This window comes from Artibeus jamaicensis, unplaced genomic scaffold (assembly GCF_021234435.1).
Source record: "Artibeus jamaicensis isolate MK-2021 breed Jamaican fruit bat unplaced genomic scaffold, CSHL_Jam_final contig_332, whole genome shotgun sequence".
Taxonomy (NCBI): Eukaryota; Metazoa; Chordata; class Mammalia; order Chiroptera; family Phyllostomidae; genus Artibeus; species Artibeus jamaicensis.
In genome coordinates this window covers 24682066-24694987 of record NW_026521788.1, presented here as the reverse complement: position 1 = coordinate 24694987, position 12922 = coordinate 24682066, and the positions used below count along the sequence as shown (strand labels likewise).

Below are 12922 nucleotides of genomic sequence, written 5' to 3'. Positions count from 1 at the left end.
TTTGGTCATTGTATACATGGAGGAGAACCAAGTCTGGGAAGCCTCAACTTGAAATGTGCTTAAAAATCATATACTCAGGTATGTTTTCTGGAAAGGAGATTCTGAAAATGGGAGTGAGCCATTTGGGCTTGGTGGTCGTGGGTGAGCAGGAGTGTGGTGGGCCAGGGCTGACTCCTAGCCAAGGGCTGTGGGTGGGTTAGGCTCCTGCTGCACTTTTGAGCTACTTCCCTGTGGGGATCAGAGTCTGGCCCAGGGCTGGGGTTAGGAACGCTGAGTGGGGAGCCGTGTGAGGGCAGTGACTGGCAGTGCAGTGGGTGGCAGATTGGACTTGGGGGCTGCGAGCTGTTCTCCTGTCCCCTTGGGCACCTCTCCCACCTGCCTGCGCTCTCATGTTTAGGATCTCAAACCTGGGACTATGGTAAGCATTCCTTGTATAATCAATCATTCCAGTTATGCTCTGGATCTACAAAAACTCCTGCAGCCATACCTATAGCCTTTGATTTCCCCCTTTGTGTTTTATGTATGGCTGAGAAAATCTGTATCTAAGAATCCAATAATGAAAATCAAGGCAAAGTAGGCTACAAGGATATATATGGATTATTAATAAAAGGACCAACACATACCTCTGATATACTAAAATAATTTACTCAAAAGATCTTACTGTTTTTATATTTTAAAGGAGTTTTTAAAACATTTAAAAAGATTTTATTTATTTTTATAGATGGGAAGGGAGGGAGAAAGAGAGGGAGGGAAACATCACTCTGTGGGTGCCTCTCATGTACCCCCTACTGGGGACCTGGCCCACAACATAGTCATGTGCCCTGACTGGGAATTGAACTCGAAACCCTTTAGTTCATAGGCCGACACTCAGTCCACTGAGCTACACCAGCCAGAGCCAGATCTTATTGTTTTTAAAATGAGCCTGCTAATATGAAACATCTTTATAATTGTCTCTGACTTTTTAAAATCTGAGACCAGAATTTGGGGTAGATAGTTTAGCTATTTACTTGATACTCATCAGGAAATACATGGCATTTTTATTTTAAATGTACTTAGTTATATTTAGCAACCTCATTTCTGAGTTTCCTTTTCATTAATATAGTTTTTATTTCAAAAAATTTAAATGGAAGTGATACTGTATCAGAATGTAAACAAAGTCAAAGACCAGTGAAAGAGGTGTTCTACTGGTCATTCTGAATTGTCCTTCCTGTCGAATTGCTGGCTGAGGGTGCTTGTCTTGGATATGGATGGGAAATTAGGTGAGGGTACTGTGGGAGTTTATGATAGCTGCTTTACCTATAGAAAATAACTCTCCCCAAATTAAATAACTTGCACATCAGTCTAAAATCAAATTGGGAATAATGTCTATTGTGATTATAAGAGAAATGAATAAAATAAAAATTACTGGGTTTTCTCTTCCTGAATATCAGTATGAGAAACACCTGCATTCTCTCCCCAGCTCTGTTTCAACCAGCTGTGGGATCCTGGGCAAGTCACTCAAACTTGCTGGGCCTCAGTTTCTTCATCTTTTAACTAAAAGTGTCTAAATGAAAGATTTTAATACAGTTCTCCCAGAAACTGATAGATTTGAATAAAACAATTTACAAGGTTGAGCTCAAACAACAACATAGAACTTTGCACTTAACAATTAGAGAATAAATATTCTTTTCAAGCATAAATGAATTATTCATATGCTAGACCACAAAGACAGATTCAAATACATGTAGATCACACTGTGGTGAAATTATAAATCAACAACTACAAGATAGGCCAAAAGACTCATACATTTGTAAACTTAAAACCATGCTTGTGCCCTGACTGGTGTAGCTCAGTGGATTGAGCACAGGCCTATGAAACAAAGGGTCACTGGTTTGATTCCCAGTCAGGGCACATGCCTGGGTTGCAGGCCAGTTCCCAGTGGGGGACACATGAGAAGCAAGCATATATTGATGTATCTCTCCTTCTCTTTCCCCTTCCCTTCCCCTCTCTCTAAAAATAAATTAAAAATATTTTTTAAAACGCCATGCTTGCCCTGGCTGGCGTAGCTCAGTGGATTGAGCACGGGCCTGCGAACTAGAGTATCGTGGTTCGATTCCCAGTCAGGGCACATGCCTGGGTTGCAGGCCAGTTCCCGGCAGGGGACACACGAGAGGCAACCGTACATTGATATTTCTCTCCCACTCTTTCTCCTTCCCTTCCCCTCTCTCAAAAAAAAAAAAATTAAAAAAAAGATTAAAAAACAAACAAACAAAAAAAACACACCATGCTTGTAATTAATTCATGAGTCAAAGAGTAAATCATGATAAGTTCTTGTGGTAGATAGAATTCTCAAAATGACCTCTTAAGATTATTTCATCAAGTACTAGTAATATAGGTACTGCTTTGAAGGGAAGTCAGAGGGATTCAATGCATGAGAAAGACTTATCACACAATTGCTGGCTTAAAGAGGGAGAGGAACCATGTGTTGAGGGAAGCTGGTGGCCTCCAGAAGCTGAAAGCACTCCGTGCTTACAGTGAGCAAGGCAATGGGGACCTCTGACCTGCAAGCACAAGAAACCGAATTCTACCAACAGCCTGAATAAGCTTGGAGGTAGATTGCTGTTAAGAAACTAGCCCCACTGACACTTTGATTTTAGCCTTTTGAGGCCCTAAGCAGAGAACCAGCTGAGACATGCCATACTTCTGACCAGTGGAAATTATGAGATGACAAATGGGCATTATTTTAAGCCATTAAGTTTGTGGTAATTTGTTACACAGCAGTAAAGAACTAATACAGGACTTTTAGTAGATTTTTATAATAATGGCTCCCATTTAATTATGCTTTCATGTACAGGAGCTCCAAGCCAGGGAATTGCTTAATTGTTCATGATATTCCAAAAACTCCACCTGGAGGACAAGTAGTGTGGACGTGCCATTTATTACATTACAGGGGAGTGCACCAATAGTGGTAGATTGGTGCAAAAGTGACCATGCCCTGCCTGAGCCCTGGTGCTACTAATAGGGTTAGGATGGGAGCAGTGGCAGCAAGCAGGGAGGGAGCTGTGGTAGTGGTGAAAGTGCTACGGGGCTGTGATAAACACAGGAGCCTTGAGACACAGGAGCCTTGAGAGACTGTTCTTGCTCCTTATGGCTGCTGGCCAGGCAGCCATCTGTTTTCTGAGATGAAGGGACCATGTCCTGAGTCACCCCACAACACCCTTTGCAATGTGATGTTGTCACTCCTCCCATCAGGAGGTAGCGTCTCCTCATTTCTACACCTGCTGGAATCTGAGCTGCACTTGTGAATTACTTTGATCAGTAGACTATGATGGAAGTGTGTAAGTTCTCAGAAACTAGGCCTTTAAAGGTCCTGTAGCCACTGCTCTTGCTCTCTTAAAACTCTGGGTCCACCATGCTGTAAAGGAGCCCAGTTTAGCCTATAGGAAGCTCAACGTCCACCTAGGGGAGAACTGAAGCACCTTGGCCAACAGCCAAACTCACCTTTTGAGTGAGGCCATCTTGGCCCCTCTGGCTGTAACCAAATTGTCAGACGATTACAGCTGCATGAGTGATCCTAGAAAAGATCAGAAGAAGAATGGCCCAAATTGCCCATAGAATTATGAGAAATAATATATTGTGTATTAAACTACTAAGTGTTTGATGTGACTTGTTACACTTCAGTAAATAATTAAAGTGGGAATGAATAAAAACAAAGCCATTAGACCCTGGCTGATGTGGCTCAGTGGATTGAGTGCTGGCCTGCGAACGAAAGGGTTGCCAGTTTGATTTCCAGTCAGGGCATATGCCTGGTTTTCAGGCCAGCTCCCTAGCAGGGGTCATGTGAGAGGCAACCACACACTGATGTTTCTTTTCATCTCTTTCTCCCTCCCTTCCCCTCTTTCTAAAAATAAATAAATTAAATTAAAAAAACAAAGCCATTATATATTGGAAATATGAAATACAATTAAAGCAATACAGAGAGGATAATTTATAGCCTTAAATACATACAGGGTCTGGTAGAAGTAAGGCTTGCTTGAGTGTGCTTGGTAGGATACATGTATGTCTTGCATAGGTAGACAGCAATTTGAACATTTCACCTAAAATGTCATGGTGTACTTGAGTGTGATATTGTTATGTTACAGAATTACATGCTTATGATTTTGTAATAAGAGACATTGTAATAAAAGGGGTGTTATTTATGCCAGACCCTATGTTTTAGAAAAGAGAACTGAAAAATCAATGGATTAAACATTTAAATGAAAAATATTGGTAAAAAGAGGGGACCTCCGGCCAAGATGGAGGCATAGGTGGAAATACTGTACCTCCTCACACAACCAAATTTAAGGACAACAAATATTTAGAAACTAACCACAACCAAAACAGAAAAGTTGAACTGTACAGAAGTCCAATAACAACGAACCATTCATACAGACTGGTAAGAGGGATGGAGTTGGTGGCCAGTGAAGAGGGGTCCCAGCAGGAGGAGGCAGTGATTGGCGACCCGAGCAGGCGCGGATGAAAACCCAGTAAGGCTCGCAAGGTGGCTGGCTGACCAGGGACACACATTTGCATGGAGAGAAACCAGGCAGGTTTAAAAACAGTAAGACAGACTGAGCAACCCAGGGCCCCAGCAATGGGAAATAAAGCCTAAAAGCACCGATTGGAAAAACTTTTGGGGGTTGAGGTGCTGGGAGAGGCTCCTAGACTCACAGGAGAGTTTGTTGGAGAGACCCACAGGATCTTAGAACAAACACAAGCCCACCCACCCAGGAACCAGCACCAGAAGGTCCCAATTTGCTTGTAATAAGCAGCAGAGGGGACTGAAATGTGAGAGACAGAGTGAAACAAACACCACTGCTCCCTCTCTGACTCTGCCCCCAGTCACAACCCAGAAACTGGGTAGACTTGCCCTGGTGAACACCTAAGGTTTTGCCCCTCATACGTAACAGGTGCGAACAGACCAAAACATTATGGCTCAAGCAGAAGAACAGCTCGAAGCCCCAGAGCCAATACTTCTAAGTGACCAAGAGATAGCCAACCTATCAGATGCACATTTTAAAACACTGTTGATCAGGATACTCACTGAACTGGTTGATTTTAGTCAAAAATTAGATGAAAAAAATGAAGGCTTCAATAAGTGAAATGAAGTGAAATCCACAGGGAACCAATAGTGATGGAAACAAATCTGGGACTAAAGTCAATGGAGTGGACCAGAAGGAAAAAGGAAATGACCAAACAGAAAAGAATGAAGAAACACAAATTCAAAAAAATGAGGAGAGGTTTAGGAACCTTCAGGACATCTTTAAACATTCCAACATCTGAATTATAGGAGTACCAGAAGGGGAAGAGGAAGAGCAACAAGTGGACAACTTACATGAACAAATAATAAAGGAGAATTTCCCCAATCTGGCAAAGGAAATAGACTTCCAGGAAATCCAGGAAGCTCAGAGAGTCCCAAAGAAGGTGGACCCAAGAAGGAACACACCAAGGCACATCATAATTACATTAGCCAAGTTTAAAATGAAGGTGAGAACCCTAGAAGCAGCAAGAGTTAAGGGGACAGTCACCTACAAAGGAGTTCCCATCAGACTGTCAGCTGATTTGTCAAAAGAGACCTTCCAGGCAAGAAGGGGCTGGAAAGAAGTATTCCAAGTCATGAAATCCAAAGACCTACATCCAAGATTGCTCTATCCAGCAAAGGTTTCATTTAGAATGGAAGAGCAGATAAAGTGCTTCTCAGATAAGGTAAAATTCAAGGAGTTCATCATCACCAAGCCCTTGTTATATGAAATGTTAAAGGGACTTATCTAAGAAAAAGGAGATAAAAAAGATGAACATTGAAAGGACAGCTTACAGTCATTAACAACCACACCTAAAACAAAAGCAAACTAAGAGGACAGCTAGATCAGGTCAGAACCATAGAAATGGAGATCACATGGAGGGTTAGCAACAGGGGAGTGGGAGGAGGAGAAGGGGGAGAAGGTACAGAGAATAAGTAGCATAGACGGTAGGTAGAAAATAGATGGGGGGGCAAGAATAGTATGGGAAATATAGAATCTAAAGAACTTGAGACACGTGGTCATAAACTAAAGGAGGGGATGGTGGGGAGCGTGGGGGTGCAGGGTGGAGGGGAATGGAGGTGAATGGGACAACTGTAATGGCATAATCAATAAAATATATTAAAAAGGAAAAACAATTGTCCACTATTTTACAAAATAACTCTCCTCTGGTTTTCACAAGTGCCAATGTAGTGAAACACAAAGGCTCAAAAACTCTTCCAGATTAAAAGAAACTGAAGACATGAATATTGAATGCAAGGCATGACCCTGGATTTTTTGTTGTTGTCATAGGAAATAGTGGGGTATTAGAGAAAATCTGAGTGAGGCCTCTAGATTGTATCAGCAGTTCTCAGCTTTTTTATCTCATGGCACACCTAGACTAATTACTAAAATTCTGCAGCACACCAAAAATATATTTTTTGCAGATCTTACAAAAATACGTATACTTTTGATTCATTCATACTGTATAGCTATTGTTGTGTTGGCTGTTGTCATTTTAAAAATTTGTCAGTCTACTGGAAAAGAGGTCAGTGCCCCTGACTAAATAGTCAGGAATTGCATGTTTTAAAAATTTGTGCAACACACTGACTGAAAATTGCTGAATTAGATGGTAGTATTGTATTTATGCTAACCTCCTGATTTTGATCATTGTACTATCATTATGTAAGAGAATGTCCTTGATTTTAGAAACACATACTGAAGTCTAAAATTGCATCAAGTCTACAATTTATTCTGAAGTGGTTAAAATAGATACATGTGTGTGCATGCACATGTACAGAGAGAACTATTCTTGTAACTTTTCTTTAATCTGGAATCATGTCAAAATTTTTGAAAGAAAGATAATTTCTTAAGATGATGCAAATTAACACCGCACTACATACCCACCAGAATGGTTGAAATCAAAAAGACCAACAACACCAAGTGTTGACAAGGATATGAAGAAATTAAAACCCTTGCACATTGCTGGTGGTGTTGCAAACTAGTACCACCACTTTGGAAAACAGTTTTGCAGATTCTTAAAAAGTTAAAGATATACTTGCCATATAGTCCAGCAATTTCAATTCTTGGTACTAGTCAAGAAATGTGAAAACGTATGTCCACATGAACATTTCTCTATTTCATTGCAGCACTTAATAGTAGCCAAAGACTATAAAATATCCAAATGTCCATCAGGAAACGGATAAAGAAAATCTGGAATGTTTACAGAATGGAGTACTACTCTGCAATAAAAATGAAAATTTGGTTCACGCAACAATATGGATGAGCCTCAAAAACACTGTGCTAAGTCAAAGAAGCAAAGCACAGAAGATTATAGATTATATGGCTCCATTTACTTGAAAATTAGGGAAACTATAGAGACAAAAGTAGATCAATGGTTCCCTAGAGCCATTGGAATGGAAACTGACTGCAGACAGACATAAAGAAACTTTTTTTGACTAATAAAAACTTCTATAACTGGATTGTGATGATGGTTGTGTACTGAACCTTAAAATTAGTGAATTTGTATGTAAATTATATCTCAATAAAGTTACTTTTAAAAGACTATATAGTCCCCTCCACATGAATAACATATGACTATTTAATAAATAGTGGTGGAGTAACTATCTGTGTGAAAAAAATTAGTTCTTTATCTCATGACACATACACACAGATTCCAGCTGGTTTGAAGACCTAAGTCATAAAACTTTGGACTGTTTAGAAGAAAATATAGAGAATACCTCAAGGTCCTCATGGTGCACAGGTTTCTTATGACTATAAAAACACAAAGCAAAAATAAAATATCAATAAATTAACAACTTTAAAATTGGAAATTCATGTATAACAAAAGATACTGAAATAAAGCATAAGGACTTTGTTATAAATATCTGCAGCATTTATAACTAAGAAAGGATTAATATCCAGGTCATATAAATAGCTACTACAATAAGAAAAAAACCCTACAAATAATCTGATTGAAAAATGGTCACAGGACCCATCTAGATGAGTAGACAAAAAAAGCTGTGGTACATTTACACAATGGAATACTACTTGGCCATATTAAAAAAGAAAAGAAAGAAAGGAAGGAAGGAAGGGAGGGAGGGAGGGAGGGAGGGAGGGAGGGAGGGAGGGAAGGAAGAAAGGAAGGAAGGAAGGAAGGAAGGAAAGAAAGAGAGAGAGAAAGAAAGAAAGAAAGAAAGAAAAGAAAGAAAGAAAGAAAGAAAGAAAGAAAGAAAGAAAGAAAGAAAGAAAGAAAGAAAGAAAGAAAGAAAGAAAGAAAGAAAGAAAGAAAGAAAGAAAGAAAGAAAGAAAGAGAGAGAGAGAGAAAGAAAGAAAGAAAGAAAGAAAGAAAGAAAGAGAGAGAAATCTTATGCTTTGTGACAGCATGGATGGACCTGGAGAGCATTATGACAAGTGAAATATGCCAGTCAGAGAAAGACAAGTACCATATGATTGCACCCATATGGAGAATCTAATGAATATAATGAACTAATAAGCAAAATAGAGACAGGCCCTTAAATAGCAGGCTGACAGCTGTTTGTGTGGGTAGGGTTGGGGAGGTTGGGTAGTGGGATTAAGAAAAAATTTTGAAAAAAGAGAAAACTCATGGACATGGACAACAGTGTGGGGATTGCCAGGGGGTGGGGTGAAGTGGGGGAGGGGGATAGAGAAGGGTATTACGGGGATAAATGGTTGTGGAAGGAGATTTGACTTGGGGTGGTGAACACACAACACAGTGTACAGATGATGTGTTGTGGAACTGTGCCCCTGACACCTGTATAATTTTGTTAACCAGTGTCACCCCAATAAATTCAATAAAAGGGGGGGAAGACCAAGATTTCTTTCCAGACCCCCACCTAAAAAAAGAAAAGTGGTCACAGGATAGAAATATACAATTTGCTAAAGAGTTAATTGTAAAAGTCAATAAATATACGAAAAATTCTGCCTCATTAGTAATCATGAAAATGCAATTTAAAATAATGATGTGACAGAAATTCACCATCAGGTGGGCAAAAATTAGTCTGATATTGAACAACATTGATAAGGATTCTCATACTTGCTGGTAGATGTAAACTGGTATAACCAAAGTGCAATATGGCATTATGCAGTCATCGGCATATCTACAATTTAGCAATTTTATATTTACGTACATTGTTAACAAAAATGCCGGAAGACATATATAAGGCTATTTACTGCAGCATTTTCCTATTACGCAAAAAATAATTGTCATTCTTTTTCAAAATGATTTTGGTTGTTCTGGATACTCATGTCATTTGGGCCTCTGCCTCCCTATGGCAGAAATATAACAAAGGTACGTGATAGGAAAAGAAAGGTGTACTAGAAATGGCCCATGAAATCAGGAAAACTTCGAAGTGTAGCTATAGAAAAGTCTTTTAGGCAATAAAAGTTTTGTGAAGTAGTGAAAATTTACCATGGCCTAGCACTAATCAGGAAATCGGTCTAGATATTCTGTAAGTTCTCTTCTAGCCTGCACATTCTATGGATCTCATATTTATGTATTGAAGCTTTCCCAAGTGACCTGGCATAGTCTAATTTGTTATGCACAGACTTGTGAAGTATAATAGTGAATTCATATTATTCTCACTTAACTCCTTCATGAAAGAATAACTGGGAGCAGAGTTCTCATCTCATGTTCAGATCTGCATGGAAGTAGTTTCAGCATCTACTTTTTCTAATGCATAGAGGCAGAATAAAGTTCAAAACTTAGACTATGGTGCAAGACTGCATTATTTTAAAATCTAGCTCCTCCACTTACTAGCTTCATAATCCCTGAAAGTTATCTTCTCTGTGCCTAGATTTTTCTATCTGTAAACTGAGAATTATAATTATCTTCTAGGGTTGTTTTTAGGATCAAATGAATGTAGGTAAAGCACTTAAAACGATGTTAACAAGTTAAACCACAAAGTAAGCACTATGTGAGTGCTAGTTATTATTAATACAACAGCTTCAATCCTGAGCAGAATAAATGACCCATGGTGCTTTCAGGAAAAAGAAAAAAAGGAGATAAGCCAAGTTATTTTTAAGCCTTTTGAAATGAAGAAGGCATATGTATCATTTTCCTGCTTCAGCTTTGAATTCACAGGCCCTTCACTAAGAAGGTAGGAAACCCTCTGCTTTAGGTAGAGATGTTTTGTTGGCAATGTACTTTACCACATAATGTTTATGATATATCACCATCACCAGCTGCTGCTCTTCTTTTTTCAGGCGGGACGACAACTGGAAGCTGAGCAAGCATACAAGTATACAATGAAGGTATGATGCAGACACCTCTGCTGTTTGCACTGTACTGAGGTTGGAAAACTGGGAGGAAGGGACTGGCTTAATTTAGAACTTTATGGCATTTCATGATGTGAATATTTTGCTAGGGACTTTTCTTACCATCTTCTCCATTATCATATGGCTCCTGGGTTTGGAACAATAACCCACATAGTACCATAGGGGATTTTTCTTTATACTTCTTTAGAGAACATGGTTTAATGGAAAGACAGGTGGCTTGGGTATCAGTTGACCTGAATTATGATCTTAGCTTTGTCATTAACATACCGTGTTAACCTCTCTGGGCCTTATTTTCCTCATGTGTAAAATGAAGGTGTTGGACTAGTCTAGGGCTGAACAAATTTGTCCTGTAAATGGCCAAGTAGGAAATATTTTAGGCTTTGGTGGTCTCTATTGCAACTACTACACTCTGACTTGTGAAAAAGCAGACATAGACAATTCATAGACAAATGAATGGGGATGTGTTTAAAATAAAACTACTTACAAAAACAGGCAGTACACTAGATCTGGCTCATGAGCAGTGGTTCGGCAAACCCTGGGCTATTCTTTTAGCTGTATATTGTAAGTAATTTGACTTGAAAGTATGTGGCTTAAACAAATTTGGAGTTTTATTTTCTCCTCATCTAATGAAGAGTCCAGGACTGGTACCAGAGGTCCACAATGCCATCAGAAACCCAACCTCTTTCTACCTTTCTGCTCCAGCAACCACAGCATATAGTTTCCATCCCTTAGAGTTGAAAGACAGCCATTGCAGCTCCAGCCACTTTATCTGTTTCAGGCACAATAAAGAACAAATAGGGGGAAAGGACAAAGTGGTCATTCTAGTTATTTCACCTCCCTCTGAAGAGCAATGACTTCAACTTGTATTTCATTGACCACGTTGGTCGTAATACTTCCCTTGCAAGGGATGCAGGACATGTGGCTTTTTAGCTGGCTGCATTGCTGCCCCGAAAAGAAAGGAACCACCCCCCTTTTTTTAGTAAAGAAAGGAGATAGTGAATATTCAGTAAGCAACTAGATGTCACTACTACACATCTCGATTCTAAAATTAAATCTATATCTAACATCTTTGATTCCTGTAACCTGCCAAATGGTAATAATATACAATAGTCAAGATATATTGCACGATGTGAGTCTTTTAAAAATAAACTTTATTGAAGTTATTTTTTAAAAGTATACACAGTGACTGTCCATACCACTTGATGAATTTTCATAAAGTAAAAATATCCATATAACCAGCACAATGTTCTGAGGTATTTTAATGGAGTTACCATGAAATAGAGAATATAGCCAGTTACATCCCAAGGAACTGTGTTCTTTAGCTGTGGCTCCAGAAATGAGGGGTCTCCACATAGGTGTATCAAATATGACATATGTCCCCTCCCTTCCTTTATTGCAGCTAAAATTGAAAGATGAGACTCTGCTTGCAGAGATCCACATGCTACAGGAGACATTTGGTTTTGGAAATCCATCCTTTTGACTTCCTTTTAGATGAAGAATTTTCTCTATGGATTCTGAGGTCTTTTCCTTCCCTGAGAAATTAAATCCTGGATGCTCCACCACGTAAGACCTGGAGATAGAGAACAAAGAATCTTCACCATAAACAGAAACCCATTCATTTATTTCCATTGGCTATCTTACTTGGTATCAAATGTTACTGGTTGTTTTTACTGATTGACAGCAAAATGAATGACAATAAAGAATGGAAATTGGAGATTCAAAAGTCATCAGTGTGGTTCTGGAGTTGTTATACTGAGGTATATATAAGAATATATATAGTTATAGTGGGTTCATTATTGGGGTTTCTGGTGAAAGCCAATCAGGATTACTCCTGGAGGAAGTCAACTGCTGAGGTCCCTGGCCAGGTTAACTTACTGGAACTTGGGAATAAAGGCATCATTTTCTAAGGTGGAACTAAAGGAAGAAAGCTATGCTGGGTAAAAGTATTAGGGCAAAGAGCATATTAGCTGGGACCAGGCCGTTTAGAAATGCTAAATAGAGAGGTTCACAAGGGCTCCATAATGAGTCTATTACCCTCTCATGGATACAAAACTCAAATTGAGGTCATTATTCATGGCTAAAGATGACAAAGGAACCATCTTCACGCCTGTTCTCCTGGATCACTGCCCAGCAAAACCAGGGAAAAAGGTTCCCCGTGCTTTATTTTTCAGAGACGGTGGAGAGAATAGAAGGGAAGGTAAGAGCCATATTAGTAAACACTGAAAGATAAATTCTACATTCATTTATAGTCCTTTTTCTAGTTTTTAGTGTACCTCCCCGTTTCCCCACCAGACTGTGAACTTCCTGTAGGCAGGGACGGCGTCCTTCTCTCTTTGCGTTTCAGGAACTGCACCTTGGCGCTAACAGGTGCTCAAAAACGTTTGCTGGAAGGATTGGTAGCACTTCTCTTAGTCGCTCCGAGCATGCCCCAAATATTCCTCACTCCACCGACACTCCCAGATCAGCACCGGCCGGGAGCGCCCACAAGGTGAGAATTACGCTGCTACGCCCGCTATTAGCAAACTGTAGCGCGCCTTTCATTTGTTTGTTTATTTGTTTGTTTGTTTTTGCGGCAGTTTAAGTGACGTACTTTCGAGTTCACCGTGTTG

The 12922-nt window shown here is 39.6% G+C and overlaps 1 protein-coding gene across 1 annotated transcript in view; it reads left to right on the top strand.

Moving 5' to 3' along the window:
• The window catches only part of CFAP70 (cilia and flagella associated protein 70), a 123965-nt gene extending 112172 nt beyond the window's left edge, over positions 1-11793 (top strand). Inside the window, exons 26-27 of the mRNA XM_053663819.1 lie at positions 10242-10289; positions 11713-11793. Coding sequence (XP_053519794.1) covers positions 10242-10289; positions 11713-11793 — 129 coding nt within the window. The remainder of the gene's footprint in view (positions 1-10241; positions 10290-11712) is intronic.
• Positions 11794-12922: the final 1129 nt, after the last annotated feature.